Source organism: Nanorana parkeri, unplaced genomic scaffold (assembly GCF_000935625.1).
Source record: "Nanorana parkeri isolate BGI_ZX_2015 unplaced genomic scaffold, ASM93562v1 scaffold269, whole genome shotgun sequence".
Classification (NCBI taxonomy): domain Eukaryota; kingdom Metazoa; phylum Chordata; class Amphibia; order Anura; family Dicroglossidae; genus Nanorana; species Nanorana parkeri.
In genome coordinates this window covers 1,251,312-1,277,270 of record NW_017306537.1, presented here as the reverse complement: position 1 = coordinate 1,277,270, position 25,959 = coordinate 1,251,312, and the positions used below count along the sequence as shown (strand labels likewise).

General features: G+C 42.3%; 1 protein-coding gene across 1 annotated transcript in view; it reads left to right on the top strand.

The window, feature by feature from the left end:
* The window catches only part of MLXIPL (MLX interacting protein like), a 92,289-nt gene that overhangs the window by 26,152 nt on the left and 40,178 nt on the right, over positions 1-25,959 (top strand). Inside the window, exons 2-7 of the mRNA XM_018557129.1 lie at positions 12,285-12,391; positions 14,595-14,677; positions 15,997-16,086; positions 17,992-18,036; positions 19,914-20,088; positions 20,433-20,513. Of these exons, the coding sequence (XP_018412631.1) occupies positions 12,285-12,391; positions 14,595-14,677; positions 15,997-16,086; positions 17,992-18,036; positions 19,914-20,088; positions 20,433-20,513 (581 nt within the window). The remainder of the gene's footprint in view (positions 1-12,284; positions 12,392-14,594; positions 14,678-15,996; positions 16,087-17,991; positions 18,037-19,913; positions 20,089-20,432; positions 20,514-25,959) is intronic.

Sequence of the window (25,959 nt, the reverse complement as noted above, 5' to 3'; positions counted from 1 at the left end):
TTGGTATGTTATAGTAAGAGTTACATAATTCTAGAACAGCCAAGTAAGTGACACCTGCAGTCTCAGAACTATGAAAAATTAAATCCAACACATGTGCATTGCAGCCCACCACAGCCCACAGATGCAAACTGTCTGAGTTTTCTGGGGGGGAAAAATGGTGCATGTCCGGTTTTTGGTGCATTCTGGGGCGTTGGCAGTCCATTTCATTCAAAATTAATGGTCTGTCTTAAAGAGGAAATATGGGATGAGTGCAAAACACTTATCCCAATAATTAGATCCAAAGTGTGACACTGCAACTGTCACACGTCGGCTCTATAGATCGAGAGCTGAGGGATCACAAATCGCTGATCGATCAGTTCACAATCTTCCCCCTGCAGAGAGTAGTGACGGTCTGTCACCGCTCCCCACAGGGATTCCCCCTTCCCCTCTCCGTTCCTCCAGTAATGTCTGGAGGGACAGAAGTAGTTGGGGGCAGGCACAGCTGTCTCTCTCTCTGGAGAGGCAGCTGTCAATCAGGTAGCGGAGTGGCTCCCGACAATATTGTCGGGATCCTTCCCGGCTGCAGCATGGGTCTGCGCTGTCAGTATATAGTGGGCAATAGCCCGCTATATGCTGAGTTTTTGGTCACAGGAGGACATTAGTCTTACTATAGTTCTTTTTTTAAAGCTGAACTCTGATCACAAAAATGTTTCATTTTAAATATATTCGTCAATAGCTAGAAAGGATATAAATCCATTTTGTGTGCACCAAATGCTTTTGAAAACTCAGTAATGACCTTGTAAAATAACGGTGACACTGTACTGACGCTGTACTGTAAATAGCCTGTGCAGAGAGTAGAGCTGTGGGAGGGACCCAGCAGCCCCCCCCCCCCCCCCACTACAGAAAACTAGAGGAGGGGGGCGGATACAAGACCAGTCACCCTACACAAGGAGAGAGAGCAGTGACCAGTCTGTATTACAGGAAACTCCTGCGCTGAGGAAACGTTTCAGAATGGATTACTGCACAGATCTGGGAGTAATACACAAAGCAGACCCAGATTCAAGGAAGAACACACATGACTTTTGTATTTGGAAAATGTATGCTTATCCTGGAGTTCAGCTTTAATGCATGGCTCGTCAATGTAGGAAAATGCCACACATCAATGCACTAGAGCATGGAGGGGACTTTAGAACGTCATTCCCACCACATCACAGTTTAATGCTAAATAATCATTAAAAGATCATTTTTAATCGACATGTACTGTTGTCTGTCTATTATATTATATTTTGTGCCTGGAGGTGCGCTTGGGGCGCCATTCAAATGAATGGCATATATATATATATATATATATACACAGTATATATCATATGCAGTATATGATCTGCTTCAAAATTTACAATGCTTACTGTGTTATATGCACATGCACAGAGGTTCTTCTGTTTTAGAGTTTATGACTACCAGCAGATACTTTGAGATTCTTTATATTCTCCCATCAGAAACATTGCTTGAGTTGCTGTTGAATATGTGTGCTTAGTTGTAGTTAAAATGTTTGTTTCTATGATAGTGAATCACTAAAGCAACTTCATGTTCTATTTTCAGAGCGAGCATTGCTGGTGTTTCCTAATAAGCATTATGAAATTGAGGAAAGGGCAGTTTGAGGAATGTACAGTATGTCTGTTTTCTCAGAGAAAAAAAACAGATGGACGAGGGAAAATGTTAGAAAAGATATAAAAACAAAACACGAATACATACAGAGAAGCATAGACCACATATCAATAGTAGCATATAGACCACATATCAATGGTAGCACATAGACCACATATCAATGGTAGCATAGACCACATATCAATGGTAACATAGACCACATATCAATGGTAGCACATATACCACATATCAATGGTAGCACATAGACCACATTTCAATGGTAGCACATAGACCACATATCAATGGTAGCATAGACCACATATCAATGGTAACATAGACCACATATCAATGGTAGCACATATACCACATATCAATGGTAGCACATAGACCACATTTCAATGGTAGCACATAGACCACATATCAATGGTAGCACATAGACCACATATCAATGGTACCACATAGACCACATATTAAGGGTAACACATAGACCACATATCAATAGTAGCACACAGACCACATATCAGTGGTAGCACATAGACCACATATCAATGGTACCACCTAGACAACATATTAAGGGTAACACACAGACCACATATCAATGGTAGCACATAGACCACATATCAATGGTACCACATAGACCACATAACAATGTTAGCACATAGACCACATATCAATGGTAGCACATAGACCACATATCAATGGTAGCATATAGACCACATATCAATGGTACCACATAGACCACATATCAATGGTACCACATAGACCACATATCAATGGTAGCACATAGACCACATATCAATGGTAGCACATAGACCACATATCAATGGTAGCACATAGATCATATATCAATGGTACCACGTAGACCACATATTAAGGGTAACACAAAGACCACATATCAATGGTAGCACACAGACCACATATCAATGGTAGCACATAGACCACATATCAATATTAGCACATAGACCACATATCAATGGTACCATGTAGACCACATATTAAGGGTAACACAAAGATCACATATCAATGGTAGCACACAGACTACATATCAATGGTACCATATAGACCACATATCAATGGTACCATATAGAGTAGACCATATCAGTGGTACCAGTGGTACTTATGAAGCACTGTGTGACCATATTTTATGTTACATCCTAAATATGGGGGTAACACGGAACATGGTCACAAAGCTGAACTATACTTTTTTATATCTGTGAGAACTTATTTTTATGGTTTGCTTTTGTTTGCTGTTGTTTTATTGGTACGCTTGTCAACACAAGTGAACAATTTAGCTAACTGTCAACCGTAGACTGCAAATGACCAGCACACCCTAGTGGAAAGTGGTTAGCAATGTTTCCAGTCATTTCTATTAAGAACAACAACTCTGACTGTGTAAACATACAAATGATCTTCAGCCACACCACTGCAGGAATGTCTCCTAACTGTGATAGTATGGTATGTCTAATTGCACTATAAAGACTAAAAGTAGCTGAGAAATTAGCCTTTTCAAGGTTGGTTATTACTCCTTCATGTTATACTGCTCCTTGTAATGTACTCCTAGCAATGTGTATTCCTATGGTGCTTAGTATATGGAAATGTGTTATATCCAAAACATGTGTTTGATTATACAGTAGGACATGTCCATGAAGATGTGTTGAGCCGATGGACTTGAGGGTTACTTTATATAAAAAGATCAGCTTAAAGTGTTTGTGTACAAACTTTATTTAAAGCAGAACTCTGGGCAAATCAAATCTTAACCCTTGCAGTGGGGCTTCCCCCGCACTGTAAGGGTTAAGTGCTCGTTTTGTCTACGGAGCTAAAATAACAAACTTATACTCACCCAAACCTTGATCCTGGCTTGCTTCTAGACAACTTTCTTCAGCCCCACCCTCCCCAGTCTAAGATCCTGTGAGTCATCCCATCCAATGCAGTGTAGAGGACGTGAGGATGCAGGGGGACATACCATCACTGGAGTGGAGGAAGAGACAGGCTGCAGGGAGTGTTGTAAAAGCAAATTGGGTTCGAGGTTGGGGTGAGTGTAACTTTGCTATTTTAGCAGTTATTTATAAATATATTCCATTTGTGTATTTATCTGTCTGTCTGAAGTTCAGCTGAAATTAAAAAGAATGGTCCACCTTTATAACTAGGGATGTCCAGATACCGATACTAGTATCGCTATCGGGGCCGATACAGGGCATTTTCACGAGTACTTGTACTTGTGAAAATGCCCCGATACTTAAGGCCGATACTGGCCCTTTAAATTTTTAGAACGGGTCGGCTGCCTCAGGTCCCACACTTGTGGGGTCCTGAAGCACCCTTCCGGGGACCTGGCAGTAGCTGTCTTTGACACTGCCTGCCAGGTACAACATGCCCTCCTTCCTGGCGCAGGCACTGCGCGAGGCAGCCCCACACCATGAATACAGCTTCGGAACGGCCACGTGTCCGGCACCTGCTCCGGTTGTCAATCCCTCACCACAGCACCTGTCAGCGTGGAATGACACAAAATGCAGCCCTGCTGACATCTGTATGCAGCACTGGAGAGACCCAATAGGCAACCCTGGTGACATCTGGACGCAGCCTGGTGACATCTGTATGCAGGCTGGTGACATGTGGAGCCTGGTGAGAAACTGCCCTAAAATCATTAGTCTGTATTGTTTTAGAAAAAATGTCACATGTCCCTTTAAGAAAAAGTATCGGTAATTGGTATTGGCAAGTACCTGAGGGCAAGTAATGTACTTGGTCTTGAAAAGTGGTATCGTCCTACGGACTAAGACTGGGATGCCATTAAAGTTCATGTGCGTGTAAAGGCAGGCATCCAAATACCTTTAGCAATATATATGTACTGTATATATATATTATTATTTTTTTCTCCAAACCATGCTATCTTAGTAGGTTAGTAAATAGGTAGTTTAGCTCTGTTTTAAGTGTTGTGTTATATATGCTATACATATTGTTGTTGTTTATACAATATATTGTGCATTCATCGTAGTAGATGCCGTTTTTGTACTTTTATACAAAACTTGTCCTAATCTTTTATTTTGAAAAATGAGTCATAAACTCTTTTACGTGTGGGTGCATGCCTTATGTCTTGGTAAAGATTATACGATTGTTATAGTACTGACAGGTTTACTTTAAAGCAGGGGTGGGGGGCATGGCCGGTTCCTCGTGTTCCTTGTCCTGTCCCCCCTGTTTTGTTTGTGTATTGTCTTGTTTGTTTTAGATGTTCTTGGGACGGTACGTAACACTGATCGAACGCACGCACGCTTATCGGCATTATGACGGCCACTCTACACACCCATGTCTCTGTCAATAAGTTCCTTTAATGTGAAAGGGTTTAATCATCCCTCTAAACGGTCTCAGATTCTTTACCACATGCATAAGCAAAAGGTTGATATTGTGCTCCTGCAGGAGACGCACTTCTGCGCTGGGAAGCACCCGGCTTGTTCCCAGCGCTATTATAGGGAGTGGTTTCACAGTACCAACCCCTCTACTAAATCTAAGGGCGTCTCCATTGGGATTCACAAAACATGCAAGCTTAACGTATTGGACTCTGCCATTGACCCCCTGGGGCGATATGTTTTTCTAAAAATCACGTTGAACGGCTCCAAGTATACACTTGCTAATATTTATTTGCCTAATTCTTCTCAGGTTGCCGCTTGTCTGCGTTATCTAAGGGTACTGGAATCCTTTGCATGGACCAACTTACCTGTATACCTGTATGTACCCTGAAAATGTGCTATGTATGGTATATATTTTTTCCCTTGTTTGAAAATAATAAAACTTTATTTGACTAAAGCAGGGGTGGACAACTCCGGCCCTCCAGCAGTAGCTTGAACTACAAATTCCATCATCTCTCTGCCACTGGAAGTCATGTTTGTGGCTGTCAGAGTCTTGCAATGCCTCATGGGACTTATAGTTCCACAACAGCTGGAGGGCCGGAATAGCCCACTTCTGCTTTAAAAACTGTCTTAGGGCAGAGCAGGATCCCCCCTCCCACCCATTTAGCAGCTTAAAAAACCCAGTATGTTCAGCAGCTCTCTTTTTACTTACCTAAGTCCATGTCCCATCTGGGGACCACTGGTGAGCCTGCTCTGTAATTTGTGTCTATGCCGACCAGTCATCTTTTTGTGCCGTCATCCCTAAGTTGTAGTCTTCTGGAGAGGACACTGACATTCATCAGCCAAAGAGAAATGTCCACATTACTCGGGCAGTGACTTGGAAACCCAAGAAGGACCCTCCTCCTCTGCAATAAAGAAGATAGAAAACGCGGGACCCAACATGTCATGTTGTGACCATGAATTTAGGTAATTAAACAGGGCTTTTAGGTTTCTTATCCTAGCCATTAGATGTAGGGAAGTAAGGGACAAAGGGTTGGGATGGGGTGTTTATGCCCAGAGTTCAGCTCTAATATAATCACCAGGATTTTCTGACATTCTTTAATTTACAAAATAAGATTCCACATGTAATTACAAACGCTGAATATAATGTGCAGCCCTTTCATGGAGCTTCACTTGAGGTCCCCTGCATATAACAAGTTGTCTTCCACTGTTCTAAAGTTTTCTGCTGTACATTTCTTAGTCCCATCTCCCTCCAACTCTCTCCATCTGGTTATTGGAAATTTCGTACAGAGATATATTAAAAGGAGAAACATTGTTTTGCCTCCTGAAATATAAATATATTATATATGTAATGTTCCCTGTTATTAGAGCTACCCAGCAATAATAGTTCATGTAGCCGGTGTGTCATGTGAACCGTGCACCTGGAACGATATCTCCTGTACTCTCCTGATATCTCCTGTACACTGTACTGTCTTCCGTACATCAGGACCTACTTCCTGCACTGAATATATTGTCAGATTGTGTCATCAGTCCTATCAGCGCTGAAATGGCAGCCAGCCACACATTCATCAGTGGTGATGTTGCTAGGACAGATCTAGAGTTGGCCAAACACGTTTTCCACTTGTATGCAGTAATTAACTCTAGCATATGGTATTACCACTCTTCATTAGTTGGTCAGAAAACAGGAAATTTACCATTGATAAGAGCGAAGGATGATGGCTCAGCAGTTAGTGCTGAATAACCTGATCACTTCTCTTAAAGCCTTGCAGAAGGGAAGCGTTGTAGATACTTGTGTCCTTACATATTTCTGAACATGTATTTTTTATTCTGTTCCACAACTAGTTACTTGTAGGAATACGTCACAAAGAGAGAGAAAAGTGGGGCACCCATGGCTTTTTTCGAGACACTTTTTTGTAGCATCTTAGAAAAGGCTATAGATTGCATAGATCCCTAAGCTTTCTTAAAAAAGTAAAGGTAGCCATGTAAAATAGGTAGTTATTGAGGATCACTTTTGCACAAAATAATATTCTTTGCTTTAGATAGAGTGGGGAGGATTAGAATTCGAATCTGTCTGCGTTTTACAGCTATCTGGAGCTCCATTACAGAGATTTTTTTGTCACTTAGGGCCTGTTCACACTCAATGTGGTGGAAGTGCACTGGGCATTTTGCCTTCTCCAAGTGGGCTCAGTTCAACAATGTGGTGGTGAAAAAAGTATGGCATGGAGTACTTTTTTTAGGTTTAGTGTAGTAGTTACTAGTGTAACTTTTAAAGTTATATAGTAAAAAATTTTAGAGGTCTATACATGAGGAAAACAGAGGGACAGCTGAGGAGGAAAGAGGAACAGTGGAATTTGTTCCATAAGAGGGCCATTCCCTCCAAATCAGGGACTTCAGCAGTCTAATTGGGGTCACCCAAGGGTGAGGAGCCTACTCTCCTTTGGAAAGTTGACTTTCCAATGTGTGATCCTTCTCCACTTCTCCAATCCATGTGTGATTTGCTGGGTTAACTTGGTAACCAGGCCCGGATTGCCCAAAAGGCCACAGAGGCCCAGCCTAACGCGGCACGTAGCAGAGGGGCGGCAGCGCCGTGGAGTCCCCCGACGCACGGAACATGTAGTGCCGGGCGGTAATTGGGGAATCCGGCCGTTTTAAATAATAAGAAAATAATTATGAAAAATAAATCAACAATAAGATAGAAAATTATAAAAAAATAAATAAAACAAGCTAAAAATGTAAAAAATAAATAAAAATTAAAAAGTAAGAAAAAAAGTAGTCCTTTCGTCTACTTTACCAGTTCACATTACTAGTCCTGAGGAATGCCGGTTAATTGTGATTTCCATGATTTCTATTTCTAATATTACTATAAAGAAACAAAACTCTACACCGTAATGACAGATGCTGATACATAAAAGCAGTTATGTTTTATAATTGGGGATGTAGAAGATGTTGGTCACCTGACAGCCCAAGTTAGGGTTGCCACCTTTACTTAATGCGAAACCCGAACACTCTAGCGACACGCAGACATATTTTTGGGGGAGAATGAGTCATGGCTTATTCATATGTAAAAGGCACCACCCATTAATATGTAAATATCACAGTTGAGGCTATTTTCAGTAAGGGGCAGTAGCCCCTATCTTAATTTTGGTTGCCCCCGTCTACTTGACATCTTGTGTCCAGGTTCCTGGTGCCATGAAACCCGGACACAGCATTCAAAACCCGAACTGTCCAGGTGAATCCTGGACAGGTGGCAACCCTAGCCCAAGTACAGATGGTGTTTCCTGTCACACAGCCACATGGGTTCATGTGATCAATCTCAAGTCAATGTGACTTTATGAAATCATCTATTTAGCCTCAGAGCTAAGAGCATATGGTATAGACAAGTTTACATACAGTAAACTCATGAGAGTCAGCTCATGGCAAACTCCTTCAAATGTGTTGTTGGGTGATGCAGATGCACATTGGAGGAACAATGGCTGTCACACGGTTTAAAACCATAATCCAACTTTTAACAGTAGAAGACATAGCTATGAAGTATAACTTTTATTGTAAACCTTTACTAAGAGAAAAATGTAGATTTCTATTGCTGACCTTCTGAAAAAAAATGCATCGGCAAGCGCCGGCTGTCAGAATACAATATTCTGGCGACGCTAAACAACATGGATGAAGGAATCTGTTAGATTTCTTCTGTTCAGCCCGCAGGTTTAACAAAAGAATGATAATAGTGTATGGTAGCTTATGTAGGTTATACACTGGTAGATTTCTCAATGAACGTTTGTACGACAAATCCCATCAAAGCGTTTGACAATGCCATCAATGATCTCTCAGAACACTGTAAAAGCACCTCTCAGAATACTATAAAGGGGAATAAATGAGAACAGAATAAATTATTAAAGAGCATAATTACAGTTAATACAATGGCAAAAATTGAGTTATTAAATAACAAAAATAAACAACTGAAAACATATTAAAGGAGAACTATGAGGCAACCTTTTTTGCCCATAGTTCTCTTCAGGGTCACGGGAGGACATGTACTGTGTCCTCCGGTGACCCAAAACTCAGCATATAACGGCCTATTGCTGGATCACAGAGCAAGTAGTCTTCAGGGGACAGCGCTGGATAGGAGGTGAGTACTGAGTGTAAAGGTGCCCATACACCTTACAATTATCTGCTTTTGTTTTGCAACAGATTCATTTAACTGATGTTCCCCCCAGTTGCTTATACTTACCTCCCTGTTGCTCCCGCACTGCTCTGCTCGGCCCCCAAGAAGTGAAATATCTTCCAGGTATAGACAAGGATGTGACTTACGCTCCTTCATATATTATTCCCATAATGCAGTGCTGTGTGTCTGAGGGACCAATCACTGGGCACCAGTGCTGCCATTGGAGGCTGGCAGAGAGTCATTAGCGCTACCAAGCTGGAGCAACTTGGAGCTTAAAATGATATTAAAGTTAAAAGGTTGGTTTCCAAATGCTGAATGAAGCACATACAATGGATGCTGCTCCTTGATCTTTAAACGTTTTAGTTGCAGCTGCCCCCCTGAGCACTGGCCCTGATATCCTGTTTTGGGGTGGCTCCTTTCCTTTGCAGGGTCCTATGGAGCCACTTTTGTGTGTGCTAGTAAGCTTTGTGTGTCTCTACAAACATACAGGCACAGCAGGGTGAGCCGCCCCCTCCCCTCTGCTCCTCCCTTCTACGTTTTCCAAGCTAGTAGATGGACGGCTGCTACAGACTGCTCTGTTCCTTGTGATCTTGTGCTGGACAGGATGTTCAGGGAAGTGGAGTTGAGAGAGTCAGAGCTGTTTGGAAACATGATAACCCTAAGTTCTTGGGCTAATATCTAAAGAAATACTTTGGAGGGCAATGTATATATGTTTGATCTGGATAAGTTTGAGAGTTTCACTACACTTTAAACATGGCTTCTTCTCTTCCCTGTCTATGGGACTGTGTCTATGGGCTTCAGACTTGTGTCGATAGTGATAGTTTGAGACGCATCTGAGATCATTCAGAATTCATAGACAGATGCTTTTGACCTGCAGTTGACTTGCTTCTGACCTGCATTTTACCTGAATCAAGAGGGTTTTGCATACCCCATAGATTCGTATGGGAATCCAAACCTTGTGTGAAGTGAAACAAAGCCCATCCACACAGGAGCTTACAGAGGAGCACAGGGAACCTTGGAGTGTAAAGTAGGGGTGGTTTGAGCCGAAGTGAAACTATTCCTTTGTTTCACATGATATAAGTAGAGTTTCATTTTTACCGCTAAAAGCTAAGTTTAACCCTAACTAAAATGTGACTAGTACTAATTAACCCCTTGTCTGTACACTCACCCCTTTTTACACCACTCTGCGCCAATAGCATGGAAGTATCCCAATTACATTCCACTTGTTGAGATTTCAGCACCAGAACAAACTGGCCTATCCTATTCTTATTATATCTTCGTCTAATTTTTTACTGAAATACTGCTTATTAATATTCTTTTTTTTATATGTAGTAAAAACTAGGGATGAGTCACAGATTTAGCATCTGAATATTACTGTGACATGAGCCAGACGGTCTGGTGTGTCTGGCAGTATCTGATGGTTGGTGTGATCTGTTCATCGTCAATCATCCTTGTTTTACTAACAACAAAATTCACTGCAGTCTACAGATTTTCTGAACTTAGTCCAGATATTGTACACAGCCACCAGCAGTGTGTGTCTGTATATATACAATTAAATTACAATGTAACTTTGGTTACATACATGACTGCCGGTGGAATGGTGAGCTATTATGCCAAGTTTTTCCCTCTTAACAAGGCACACTATAAATGACAATAGATGATAATGATCTATACCTAAAATTTGCCGGCAGCAAATCTCCTCTTTCCTGTGGAACCACGCCGCCCGCACCTGCTGAGAGCGACCGGCCCCCTGGTGACCACCTGAGAGTCTGCGTGTATAAAGGACCAACCTGCGACTTTCCTAAACCCTAACTGGATAACAATCAGTATGCTATAGCACTGTGTATCCTAATAAATGCCATGTTATTTTTAAAATTAATTACTCTTCATTTTTTTAATCATTCTCAGTGATGCTGATGTCCCCCAGTCTCTTTCAGCCACTTCCTGTCTACATGCACTCACTCCAGTTTCAGCTGCATGTCATTACTCAGGACTGGCTTCCTGATAGTGACAACGGTGGATCATGCCTGCGCAATCTGTGTCTGCATGGCTGCCTACAGTCTCCATCGCGGGAACGGGAAAGTGACCGACAATGCAGGAGGACGATTGGGAAACAGATCTTGGAATAATATTAACGTGTTAAAACATACATAAGATTTTAGTAATTGGTTTTACATCTACTTTAATGCTATCCCTCCCCGTAAACTTAGACCTTATCCTAACTCAAAAATAAGCCCTCCAACCCTTGGCCCTAATCATGACCATTGTGTAACCCTGACTTACTGCCTGGTACAAAAATAACCCCTACAAATGTCCTTATCAGCATCCAAATACATAGTCATATGGAATGTATATTTTCTTTATATCTCAGAACTGCCCCCAGTGAAAATCCTCTGGTTGTATCTTGGGGATATCCTCATTGTGTTTCACTTCTCTTGCACTTTATTAAACTCTGCTCATCTTCACAATAATAGATGTTCTTTACTCAGAGATGTTAACACAAGTCACCCGACATGACAGTCTTTGCATTAGCACTTTCAAACAGCTTCCTCCCTACATAATTTTCACTCATCTTAACTATTTCTGAACTTCTAAACCATTATTATCTATTAGGTTTTAAAGCATTCTGGTGTAACCTGTATTTTAAGGAGAAAATCCAGCCAACAAGACAAACCAGTCAGTAAGCATCTCTAGATGGCTATATGGCCTGGAGCTGGAGTAGAGGTGATCATTACTTTTCAGTTAAGCTCCTGAGCTGGAACTAAAGCTGGCCATGTGCTGTAGGAATCCACTCGACTCCCCGGCTGATTGACTGCAGTCACTGTTTGTCTGAGAATTTTCTAACCAGCTCCTCTGTGCTAGGGGATGCTGACAGGGCCACCCACAGATCCAATTTTGGTTGATTCAGCTGTGTATGGCCATCTTAAGTTGCTGAAGGTTCCTCTGTTGAATTTCCTAATGGATCCCTTTTCATTACCATAAAGCTAACATTTTGGATGAGATGTCAGACGGTTTAGCACTAACCTTTCACTTAGATTACGAGTTTAATGGCTCTATTTTTACGATATCAGAATTTGTCTCCGCAAAGAATAAAAAAAAAACCCAACATAAATTGATTTTATATCACATATTGATTTGATATCAAATAAATATATTTTTTTCAGTGGCAAATTGGTGTCTCCAAAATGGAAGAATTTCAAGGGCTTAAGACTACTGTGGAGAGATAAGATCCGTCTGAACAATGCTATCTGGAGAGCGTGGTACTTGCAATGTAAGGAAATATATACAAGTACAAATAAAATCAAGTATATAGCCTATATGTATTTGATGTCATGGCATGCATGGGATGTTACTGCTGGAAATATATTTTTTTCTAATATGCCCAGAGTTCTCCTTAAAGTGACATTAAACCCTCAGATTTTTTAACATAAACCAATACTGTAATGTGTGCCTTACTGTAATCCATGGTAGTTTCCCTTCTCTTTGCTGCTCTTCCTTTTAAATCCTCATGTCTTCTCATGCTTGGGGAGAACTTCCCTTTGCAGCTGAGTGCCTCTTCCTGTAGTGCTGGCTCAGGTTGCAAACCTACACGCAGACACCATGTATCCATTTCAGAGACAAGGCAGTCTGCTGCAAAACAGAAGTTCTGCACAGCATGAGAAGAGATAAAGATTTAAAAGGAAGAGCAGCAAAGAGAAGGGAAACAACCATGGATTACAGTAAGGGTTTAATGTCACTTTAAGCCCTAATTCATCAAAAACTCTTTATTTTGATTTACATGGAGCAGGAAATGGTTAGTTGATAGTGCTGTCAGTTTTTTATTGCTGGTTGCGGCCCTCTTCGGGAGATTGCCCCTCACTTCCTGTCATAACTGGAAGTGATGGGACATCTTTTTAACTTGCTAAACAAATATGGCAACTGCACAAATTAATTTATAGTTAGCTTTTAAAGTAAGATGCACATGGAAAGACTTTCCACAGTACAAACTCAATAATTTCCTAGCACACTTACCATCTAGCCTGCAAGAAAATAAAATTATATATATGTGTGTATATATAAATACTGTCTAACACCTAGTGATAAAAACAGCCCATCCCTCCTTAAATGCCTTAATCCTAAATCTTTTCAACATGAAAACACAAACAAAAAGCATTTGTTGAGTTTTTTTATTACTGTCTGTGCCTTCCTGTTTCATCGACAACTACTTCCCTATTCCTTGTTTTGGTGTCACAGGGACAAGAAGTAAGGTCACAGAACAAAAGAAACATTTTTAACTTTTCCTCACCCTATCCAAAAGTGAAAAAAAAACTATTTGGCTGTAGTGATGCTTTAAAGTGAAAGTTCACCTTAGAAATACTCTATGAACATTAAGGCTATGTTCACACCATATCCGGACCAGATCTGGAGAAGATCTGCAAATGCAGTACAGTGCATTTTTGCCGTTTTCTGGTGCGTTTTTCTTTTAGCCTAAAATCGGCTTTCAGGTGTGGTCCAGTGCATTTGCATGCTTTTTTATGTATTTATATGCATTCCAGTGTATTCAAGACCAGAGAAAATGAGACAAGCTGTATTTTCTTTTTGTCTGGACCGGAACGGACTGCGCTGGTGTGAACAGAGCCCAGAAAAACCATAGGGATACATTGGGATGCTTTTTTGGTCCGGGAACAAACTGTTCTGATCCGGACATGGTGTAAACAAGTCCCAAACAGCCATATAACACATGTACCTTGATAAATGCATAATATCATGTTTGCCTGTTGTTCACACTTCAGTTGCCCAACAACCAGCATTGGAAAACTACCAGCTATTGCTATTGGTGACACCTTGCAGCTCTTGGTGTTGATCAGCTCCCCTCATGCTATCTACGTCTATGACAGCATCAGAGCACACAGGACGCACATTCAAGCAGTTTCCAATCAGGCTTTCCAATCATACGACATAAGTGGCATGATGGTGGCTGAGTGACAAAGTGGTTGGCTATACATGCACATAGGGGTTCATTTCTAAAAGTATGCTGGGCAAATGCCATTTGCACGGCACTAGTTCCCCTACATGGCACTGGTGAGCATAGCAATTTCCTTTTATAAATGAACCCTTTAAAGATTTGCATACATTGGGTGTACACTGGGGACAGGAACCCAAAGGTGTGGTATAAAATGTGATCTGAGTTTGTTTATGCCATGATCAATAATATTAATTCAGTGGGCAAGATTGTATGATTGGTGATCTGTTATATTGGGAATTCATATCAGCAAATTAGAAAATCTGAAAATATCTCGTAATAATTTAACGTTACTACTACACCTCTAGGAACTAAATGTATTTTTACCATTCATAGTCTGTGACATCACTATCTGGTGCTTTAAAGTGAAGGTTTGATCACCGTCATATATAGATGCTAAGTAGTCTGGTGGGATTCTAAATTGTAGACAATCATTACATGTGGCTGACATGGCTTCTGGTTACTTGTGCAGATGTGGAGAAAAGGAAAACACCTGTTTGTGGCTTTGTAACACCTTTGGATGGATCAGAAGGAGATGATCACCGTAAACCAGAGGTAATAATGAATAAGTCATCATGAACAAAGGGTAACTGATGCTAAATGTTGGATGGAGAAGTTCATTTAGTAGAGGAGTTTATGGCAGTGAAAAAGAATAGGCACAGTTGCTATTCTCCGTCAGTCACACCAGGGTGGTTCGTTGCAGCAGGTTATTCCATCTTCATCAATGTACACTACTGTACATTGCTTCTTAATGTGCTATGCATTAAGGCAGCCCATTCATTTAAAAACACTCCTAACACACCACAACTGATAAAAAACTGGACCTGCACCAGTTACCATACCGCTATACACTGCTCTATGTGTTACCATGCATTGCAGAACATAAGGGGAATTTATTCAAACTGGAGCAGACAAAATCTGGAACAGTTGTCCATAGTAACCAATCAGCTTCTGTCTTTTATTTTCAAAGCTTAACTGAACAAACCGAAGAGATAAGTTGTCATGCACAGCTGCTCCAGATTCTGTCTGCTCCAGTTTTGATAAATTCCCCCAATGTGATCACGGCAGCACAATATTGTGAACAAGCCCTAAGCCAGTGGTGGCGAACCTTGGCACTCCAGCTGTTTTGGAACTACAAGTCCCATGAGGCATTGCAAGGCTCTGACAGCCACAGACATAACTCCCAGAGGCAGATGCATGTTGGGATTTGTAGTTTTGGCACAGCTGGAGTGCCAAGGTTCGCCACCACTGCCCTAAGCGATGCTTGTAAACTGAACATTATAATCAGCTAAACTATGAGTATAGTTAGTTAGTATAGTTATAATAACTCATATAGTTTAGTGAAATTACTCTTAGGCTTTTGAAATGCCTTCACAATGTGCATGCCATGTCTTTGTTATGAATTGACTGATCTCAAAGTGACCTCAGCTCATCCTCAAAGTCCATATACATTAGTCCTCGGGCCTTGGGTTGTCCTAATTGGAGATGCAAGAATTGCAGTGGTATAGATTTTAAACAAGTTGAATGTTCTATTTGTGTAGCTAATCATTTAATAGTAAGAATTTTCTATAAAACCTAACCATGCTTATTGAGGAAAGCAAAGCAGAGATCAGTGATGACACCCAATCAGATTTCAGTATGATGTGATTAGTGCTATGTAAGCTGATTTATCATTGCTTACTGGATGTTATTTTTTTACTTCTCAGTAGCATGTAGTAAATGATGGGCACGAGAGAGGTAATGATGTGTCTATTACATTGTGTTCACCATTTTGTGTTAGACCAATGTGACAGCTCAATATGGATAACTTAGAGAGATTTCTAGGTGACATCACAGAATACAAATACATGTTTTCAACGTTCTGTGTTCTTCAGGCTGTGGTACTGGAGGGAAACTACTGGAAGAGAAGAATAGAAGTAGTCATGAAAGAATATAACAAGTGGAGGATTTATTACAAGAAACGGGTAAGAACATGTTACTCTTATATGACTCTTTTTCTCTTACTTGAAAAAATAATGGTTGATGTCAAGTTGGAAGGCTAGACTACTTTTAGAGATCCCTTTCTGAGCAATGGGCTTGGCTTTTCAAAGGCTAAAACTTTGCATTGCTCAGTAACTGATTCACCCACTAGATGGAGCCCTGTACCTCTGCACTTCGTTATTCAAAATGTAAACCTCCCTTCAATAGACCCTGTTACCAGCTTAAAAAATAACGGTAAAAGCACTAAAAATCAAGTATTTTCAATACTTACTTGCAGCATTTTTCCTTTCTCTAAACAATTCAATTGACTTGCAGTGTGCATTTGTACTTGCTATAAAACTTGACTGCATTAGAAGAGTCAGTTTACTAGCACGTCATAGCCCTGCCCTCTTCTGGGATTCTCTAATTACTCTCTGCGCTGGCCCATCTCCTCTGGCCTTCCCTTCTCTTTCCTACATAACCTTCAAAAAGCTGCCGGAAGAGTGAAGGGAAGAACTATAGAGCAGGGGCGTAACTAGAAATCGCAGGGCCCCATAGCAAAATTTTGATGGGGCCCCGTGATTGCTAGTTATGCCACTTGCAGAGCCCACCTGATATACCAAACAGCCCACCTGAGAGTGACCCTGAAGAGCCCACCAGAGACTCTCTATAGTGGGCTCTGCAGGGGCTCAGATGGGCTGCACACCTCTTACCTGTCAGCGCTGTCTGCCTCTGTGGTCGCCGGGCCCTGCCTCCTCTTCCATCCCCGTGCCCCGCCTCCTCTTCTATTGACGGGCCCCGCCTGCTCTTAGGTCGCTGGCCAGTGATGTAAGAGGAGACGGGGTTGCTCTTAGGCGGGCCCTGCCTCCTCCTTCACTGCGAACGCCGGCCTCTTCTGCCGCAGCTGTTGGCTGTCACTGACACAGCTCTGCAGCGGCTGTGAGGGGAAATCAGTGATCTTCACAGCTGCTGCTGAGCTGTGTCAGTGACAGCCAGCACTCTTACATGCCATGGCGGCCCACATGACATCAGAGGGATGCCCTGGTCGGGCCCCTCTGTGCCCAGGCCCCTCTGTGCCCGGGCCCCATAGCGGCCGCCTGAGTCGCTATGGCGATTGTTACGCCACTGCTATAGAGTATCACTTAAGTGACGGCTCTGAGTTCACTAGGGCTACTGACATCTAAGATGGTGGACTCCCAGAAGCATCTTCAAGGCTTCTGGATGTCTACACAGTGGAAGCTTTTACAGGTAAATAACATACCTAAAATACATGAAATGCACATATGATCTTATAGGGCGATTATTGTTGAAATGAATGGTAGATATGTGCATTCGGATTCGGACGAACCTGCAAATCAACCAAAATCAGTTGATTCGGCGGTTCGTCCGAATCAGAAATAGCACATTTAATATATGCCTGAATATACCTAAACGATATTCGGGCATACATAAATTCGTTTTCAGAACACGTCGGCGGCTATATTGGCTGCCGGAGTGTTCTGCGCATGCCAGCCGCCATCTTGGAGCGGGGGGGGGGGGGGCCCGCCCGCCCGGGCCGCCGCTTTGGGGGGGAGCTCAGCCTGCTGTGACAGCGCTGCCTGACTCCGCCCACACTGCTCTCCTCTGATCTGTGTCAGGAGGCTGAGCGGTGCGGGGGAGGAGAGAAGCCGGCCGTTCACTGAGCTCTCCTCCCATATCGTTTAGCCGCCTGTGACAGTTTCTCTCCTCCCCACTGGGACACAGAGCAGCGCCCAGCAGAAAATGGCACTTTCGGCCGATATATCGGTGCATCCCTAGTTTTCGGTAAATGTTTCTTATTGAGTGTTAATGTTGTCTGTTTGTTGGCTACAGGTTTTAAAATGCTTTGTACGCTCACAATATATTTAATTTTTCTACCTTATTTCTTTTAGCTTAATAAACATCATCAGGATGGAAAGCGCTTTCAAGAAAAAAAGGTTGGTGGTATCATAAAATGCAGTAATTTACTAAACATGGGCTTTATTATGAATGTACTGTCTATTGGACTGACAAAAGTCTAATTTAATATATTCAGAGAACATACAGGTGAAACTCGAATAATTAGAATATCGTGCAAAGTTCATTTATTTCACTAATGCAACTTAAAAGGTGAAACTAATATATGAGATAGACTCATTACATGCAAAGCAAGATAATTCAAGCCGTGATTTGTCATAATTGTGATGATTATGGCTTACAGCTCATGAAAACCCCAAGAACCCCAAATCCACAACCTCAAAAAAGTAGATTATTACATGCAATCAATAAAACAAGGATTGTACATAGAACAATATCGGACCTCTGAAAAGTACAAGCATGCATATGTACTCAGTACTTGGTTTGGGCCCCTTTTGCAGCACTTACTGCAATTACTTTTGCACGATATTCTAATTATTCGAGTTTCACCTGTATAAACTAATATACTTAATAGGTGTCATGTTTTCTAATACAGAAAAAGTAACTTGTACACAAATTCACAGACACTGGTACCAAGACTGGCAGACATTGATGAACAATAGTTATGACAGAAACACACATGAACAATGCAAACATTCATAAGCACATATTTAATATTTTAGGTGAAACGACCACAGTCATGAATAATTATTATTAACCCCCCTGTTTCCTATAAAAGAAGGCAGTAAATACTAACTTTTCCCAGACCCAGCCCTGACAAACACCACACACTTTACAAATTCTCATCCCCAGAAGTTTGCTGGGAAACCCACACTTCCAGGAGTAGAGATGAGACTGGGCTTATTTTAAACACAGTGCGCCTAAGTTTGCCCAAACCCAGTCAAAACTGTCCGCCACCCCCTCCTCCCAACCCGATCAGTGGTGCCAATGCAGCGGAGAAATTCCTCGCCCCTTTGTGATGAATAGCTACTGGGTAGGGAATTTGTCTCCCCGCAACTGATTGGCTTGGGAGGAGGGGATGGCGGTCACAGTTTTGAAGGAGCTTGTGTGAATTCAGGTGAACTAGGTTTGCACCAAACAGTCACTATCCTGGAGTATTGACCTCCTGGTTTCCCTGTGGGTCTTACTGAATCCTCCCTCTGCTCTGACATCACTACTGTATCTTATTTTACCTTCATCTATGACCTCATGTCACTGTAGGATACAGTAGTGATGTAAGGCCAGAGGGAACAACTAGTGAGAGCTGTGGGGGACCCTGGAGACGGAACTTTATTTTTTCTTTAATTCCCAGAACTGTAATTTGTTTTAGCCAATTTCAGGATACAAAACTTGTCAGCAGAAAAGTGTTTGGCGGCACTGAGACCAGGAAAGGTGAGTATTTACTGCCCTCTTTTACAAGTAACAGGAGGTTACATAATATTTTTTTACATCTAAGTTGCTTTAAAGCAGAGTTTTTTGATCTATGCGTTTGCTTATACATGTGAAGCTACAGTACCCCATAATGTATCTGGACAAAGTGTGGTCCATATATATAAAGACCCCAGTGTGCACCAAATCCAACAAAGCAAAAATATCCTCCACTCAGATCAATTTATAACTGGCAAAAAGAAAGGTGCACAGGGGCCGAAAGTGATCTACAGAACAATACAAAAATGTACCAGTACACTTTTCAGCTTTCAAATGCATGTGAAGTCACATGGCATGTCATTGCACCTCTACAAATTGTGGTCTCTAACTCTAAATGATCTGAGCTGCCAACACAAACCAGAACACACAACAGCAGAAAGACTAATGTTAAATCATATACAAAATAAATTGGATTTGTGCATAGTATAGTAAACACTGCTTCATTCCTGCCAAATACTGTCCTCAACAGCCTCGTCTTTTTGCTATCCAGGTTGCCCCCTCCTGGAGATGTAGTGAAATGTTTGCCGCATGCTCTCGAATAGAAGAAGCTCGGGGGAAGGAAGATGATATGCTGTTTTATTTGGACTGCTTCTTGACTGATACTTCTGACACTTTGTTCACCACAACTCATGGTCAACCCTTTGCTTATCAATATCCAGATTTTGGTACGTGCCACTTGTGCCACCTTGTTTTGCAATTATTTGCACATGTTAAACAAATTATTTTTTGATGAGCATCTTCTTTAATATTGCCTATCTCCTGTTTGTGTAATAACAGCTATTTTTTGTGGAAGCTGTAGTGTATCTTTGATATTCACAGACAGCTTTACCTGTTTGTGACAGTCAGTGCTCTTTTGCTGGTGTTAATAGTGCCATACACTTGTGGTTTGTTTTGGTTCACCCCAGCTACATACATACATGCTTGAATACAGTACACTCTTCATATAGATCTATTTCACTTGTGCATACCTGAGAAAAATCCTATTTTACGGTTTTAAATTCTTTTACAGATTATGTTGGGAATGCAGATATGATACAGCCAGAGCTTGCAACATTACAGCCTAATCTGGATGACTTCATGGACATATCAGGTACATGATGAAATCATTTGTATTTTATTTCAGCTTTTTGGCTAAAGGCAAATAAACAGTGCAATAAGGTGATAGCGCTGTGGCTGGGACACTGGCTCTTCACTCCATATTTTCTGGACCTGCCTGATCACCCGTCCATTATGGGAAAAGGTGCACAATATCATCCTCCAACTTCCTGGCACTGATCTGGCACACAGCCAGATACCTGCTACATCTTCATGGCATATCTAAAGGGCACTACCGTAAGTCCATGCTTGTACACCTATTTTCCAATCTGCCAGCTCTTGGTGGGGGTCTCACAGCATCATACGGAGGGAATGTTTAGGGATGGACATCGACATGGTGGCACAGAGGGGGCTGCTGTTCCGTGATAGGTTGGGAAGCCTCAGGAAACATGCAAGAAAAAAACAAAAGAACGGTGCCTTCTCCTCGTGAAATACTGTTTATTTATCCAAATAAAACTGAATAAAATAATACTCACTAGCGGTGTCTGTTACATGAGCTTTCAGAACAATCTTCTGGACTGATGGACATAATTCGCCATTGGGCTGAGCTGTCAGACAACCGAAATGTGAACCAGAACAATGGTCTTGCTGACGCGTTTCAAGGGATAAATCCTCCTCATAAGAGCTAGTAGCTACTCTGGGAAAAACATTGCCTTGCAGTGCGGCTACTCCCGCACTGCAAGGGTTAACTGCTCATTTTGTTTAGGGGAATCAAATAAAGCAGATATACATACCTGACCCGGGTCATGCCAGGATGCTAGACCGGTCCCCGCAGCCCCTTCTCCCCCGGGATCCAGGGGTCTAAGGACCTCTGACGTCATCACGTCTGATGCAGGTCCATTGACTTGCATTAGACCTGAGGACGCCGAGGGTAATTCCATAACTGGAGTGGAGAGGGAGAAAGGTTCATGCCGACCGTTTTCGGACTGAGGTTCAGGTGAGTATATCTTATTTATTTGACTCCCTAGACAAAAGGAGCGCTCAGCTCATGCAATGCAAAGTTTTTAAAATTCACTGAGTTCTTCTTGAACAAAAAAAAACACAGTGACTAATAAAACATAAATCATATATATGCCAGCAACGCCCTGCTTTACTATAACACAGTTGACACATAAGGTTAAGAAGAACTATGTAAGCATTTTTCTTTATAAACTGTTTCTGAGGAGTAGCTTACTTCACTTAATGTGTTTATTTAAGCAGAACTTCAGGGAATTGAAAAAACTACCCTTGCAGTGGGCCCTTGCACCATTAAAGGAGAACTATGGGGTTAGGGCTTTTCCCCATAGTTCTCCTAAGGGTAACGTCCTCCCGTCACCCAAAACTCAGTATACAGCTCACGGTATACTGAGACGCCGCAGCCAGAACGGATCCCGACAATTCTGTCTGGATCCACCCAGCTGCGTGAGTGACAGCTGGCTCTGCCTATCTAGAGGCAGAGCCAGCTGTACCCGCCCCCTCTCCCGTCCGTTCCACCAGTCAGCGCTGGAGGATCGGACACGGGAGGGGGGGATCCCTGCAGGGAGCCGTGACTGACAGTCACGGCTCTTTGCGCAGATAGATCGAGAAGTGAGCGAGCGCCGGTATGTGTTCGCTCACTTCCCGATCTACTGAGCCGACCTGTGACAATCTCTGAGTGGAAATCACTCGCCTCATAGTTCTCCTTTTAAAAAGCACTTTTACTTACTTTTACTCTTACTTACCTTATTCATTGCTCCTGCGTCCTTCCTCCTTTATTGCAACCGATTCAATCTCCCCCCCAAACTGCTTCACTTTGGCACTCAATCTGGAGGTTGCACTCTGACATCTTTACGTACAATGCAGGACCAGCAGTCCTACATTTTAAGTGAGGATGCCGACACCCCAGGACATCGGGCGGGCTGCCAGGGGAGTGAAGAATAAGGTAAGTAAAAATGCATTTTCATGGTACCCATGGCAAAAACTAGCATTTTACCCTGGCTTGCTTCCCCTTCAGGGGTTAACTGCTGGTTTTTGCCTAGAATGTAAATTTCTCCAGAATTCATTGTTTGCACTATGCCATTGAGATACCTTACAATGACCGCATCAGAAATGTCAGACTCATTTTTTTTTCATCTATTTCAATTGCACATTTTGGAGAAACCACACAAGGCTTAGAGAAAGAGGATATGAGGTCTGCTGTGTGGAAGCTTTTCAGGAGAGGAAGAAAATACATCCCCTCCCTGCAGACACCCCCTGCAGCCTCCCTCCCTTTTGTGCTGGAGGAAAGGAAAAATGCCAAGCTGATGCAATTAGATCTGATGTTACATTGACTGCTTGCTTATAACGGGTAGATTGTAGATTTATGAAAGCTGAACTGTGGGCACAAAAACTTTCATTTAAATCTATTTAGCAAATAGCTTCAATATCTACAAAGGACATGAATCCACTTTGTATTCACCAGATGCCTTTGCAAACCCAGATATTGCAAGGTAAAAATATCATCATATCATCACTGGGCTGTGCATAGCGTGTGCAAAGAGCAGAGCTGAAGGAGAGACCCAGCAGGTTCCTCCCACTACAGCAGTGGTTCTCAACCTGTGGGTCGTGACCCAAAAGTGGGTCACAACCCAGTGTTGAGGGGGTCACCACATGCTTTGTGCTGCGCTAGGCGAGAGGCTGCTTAGCCACCTCCCAGAGCAGCAGTGTCAGCTCTCCGGCCGCGCCGCTAGATGGCGCTCCAGCACCGGCAGCCGAGGAGGATCAAAGAGAGGGGAGTGGGTGGGAGTGAGGGGAGTTGAATGCCGGCTTGACCACCAAAGAGCCCCACTGGCCACCAGAGAGCCCCATTGAGCTCACGTGAGCCCACACTGGCCACCTGAGAGCCCACACAAATACTAGTATTAGAGCATTCCTAAATTTTACCATTGGGGGTCACCACAACCTGGCAAATGTTACCAAGGGGTCCCAGCCCTGGAAAGGTTGAGAACCACTGCACTACAGGCTGCCTGTGTTCTATCAAAGTTTGTGACGGGTGACGTGGCCACACATTTTAACTTAATCCTGCCCGTTTTTTCGGCGGTGGAATGTGTGACCGGTCACATGGTCACACATTTTAACGTGATCCCGCCCACTTTTTCGGCGGTGGAATATGTGACCGGCAAAAAGTGAAGAATTCCAACGCTTTCTCAGCTGTTCCAGGGGAGATTGGCATCGCAGAGGGTATGTGCAGGAGAACCGATCTGTCCTGGAACAGCTGATCGGTCCTGAAATGTCACTTCTATCCGACTTTCTGGAATGTGAGATCGCAGTCACAAAGTCGGATAAAAGTGACATTTCAAGACCGATCAGCTGTTCCAGGACAGATTGGTTCTCCTGCACATACCATCTGCGATGCCGACCTGCCCAGGAACAGCTGAGAAAGCTTGGAATTCCTCACTTTTTGCCGGTCACATATTCCACCACCGAAAAAGTGGGCGGGATTACGTTAAAATGTGTGACCACGTGACCGGTCACACATTCCAACCCAGTCACAATCTTTGATAGAACGCCTGCAGAAATTTACAGGAGGGGGCGGATACAAGACCAACAAGTGAAACGAATGGCAACTAATCAATTCATAACGCACTAATCAATTCATAACTAGCTTTAAAGCAAGGTGTGCATGGAAGGACTTTTCCCAGCATACCCACCAGCCAGCCTGCACAAAAATACACTTTCTAACTACTAAGGTTAAAAACAGAGGTTTTAGTTGCACAACTTTTGCAAACCATGTGGAAGCCGCCATGCCTCATCAAGACCCCTCTGTGTACTGTGGTCCTAACTCTAATCTATGAGAGCCTCCATCTTAGAGCATATTTATAGCAAAGGATGAATTGGGTGCAGGTTCGTCTGGAGGTAGGCCAACCTCCTTAAAGGCATAGGGACCAGCTGTTGGTGCCAGTCAGACTCCTGGCATACCACATCCAATTGTGTGAACTTTATTGAACAGCCGGCAAGTAACTTTCCAATCTGTTCCTCCTCTTTATCGCCTCAGATCACTTGAAGAGTAAGTCCATTCTGATGTTGCAGACTGTTGTGTTTTTACGTTCTGCAGTAAACATCTCCTTCTCCTGGACGCTCCTGCGCAGTATATCCCCATTGACTTCTATTGGGTTCACCTTCCGGTCAGGAGACAGAGTAGATGAGCTCTATAGAAGTCATTGGGGATGTACTGTGCAGGTGTATCCAGGAGGGGGAGAGGCAGGATGTAAAAAAGCAATAGAAGCTGAGCCCGTCGGGACTCGGTAAGTATGCATCTGTCCAGGTGAAGGGAAGGATCGGTGAGGTCATCCTAAAGGGGCCAAAAGGATAAGTGCACTTTCTTGTAAAGGGCACTTATCCTTTAAGAAATAGCTTTAATATCTTGTTATGTTATTCCAGGTTTTAAACATATTTCATATAGAAGCTCCTTAGTGTCAAGGTATATGTAAACAGGCACTGAGTACTCCAGACGCTTATACAGATTGAGAGTGTAAAGAAATGAGGAACCACCTGCAGTAAGAGGGCTGAATAAGATGAGTGAAAGGGTGACACTGACACTACACAAGAAAAAGAAGGAAGAAGATAGAGAGAGGGCACCGCACACACACAGAGGATAAAGTGGAAAGTATTGTCTCGCTGATAGATGGCTGGTCTGCAGAAATGGCCCTTAGATCTGCCTTTTGGGGCCACAGGTATGATGATTTTGTAATATTCATAGAATAGCCATTTTTATAGTATCCTATTTAATTCATTCTAGATTCTAGATTTTGTTTACACCTAAATCACAGCAAACTTGAAATACTTTCTAGATATGTATTACATCTTTGTTCATCTTTGATTTAACTTTTCCCAGGGTCCATCCTTTCTATCAGCCAAAATTTCTCATAAATGCTTGCATGTTGGTATATCGGCAAGTCCAATATAATATGTACTAAGACTCAAAATCATATTTACAATCTGTTTTCACAGTCTCAGTGCTGAAATGTATCAAATTGGTCACACTACTTAATTTTGAGCAATGTTAACTATGAGGACCTTAGATTCACACTTGATTACAGAAGACATAAAGCCTATTTTATGCAATTGCACAGTATACCAAAGTGTAATCTGATAAATAAATAAATAGAAATTGCTGCGCGGCTTATTGTATAGTAGAAGCATTGCCCAAAAATGTTCCTACTCATGGAGCAGGTCTTCAGTTGCTGTGTCCGTTAGCTAAGTACCTGCTCCACTCTGCTCAAATTTGTCCTCTTATCGTAATCCTATTGCTTCTATGCCATTCGGCTTTTCTGTATCAGATTTTGTTTCTTTGAAAACTTCACAACCATATCCTATTGTTTCGTAGCTTGACTAGATACTTTTGCTAGCATCTTTATCTATTTGTATTGTTTTCACTATTTTTATTTATTAATTTAGGTTTGAATAGGTATTTGTAACATTTAGCACATGGATTTATATATATA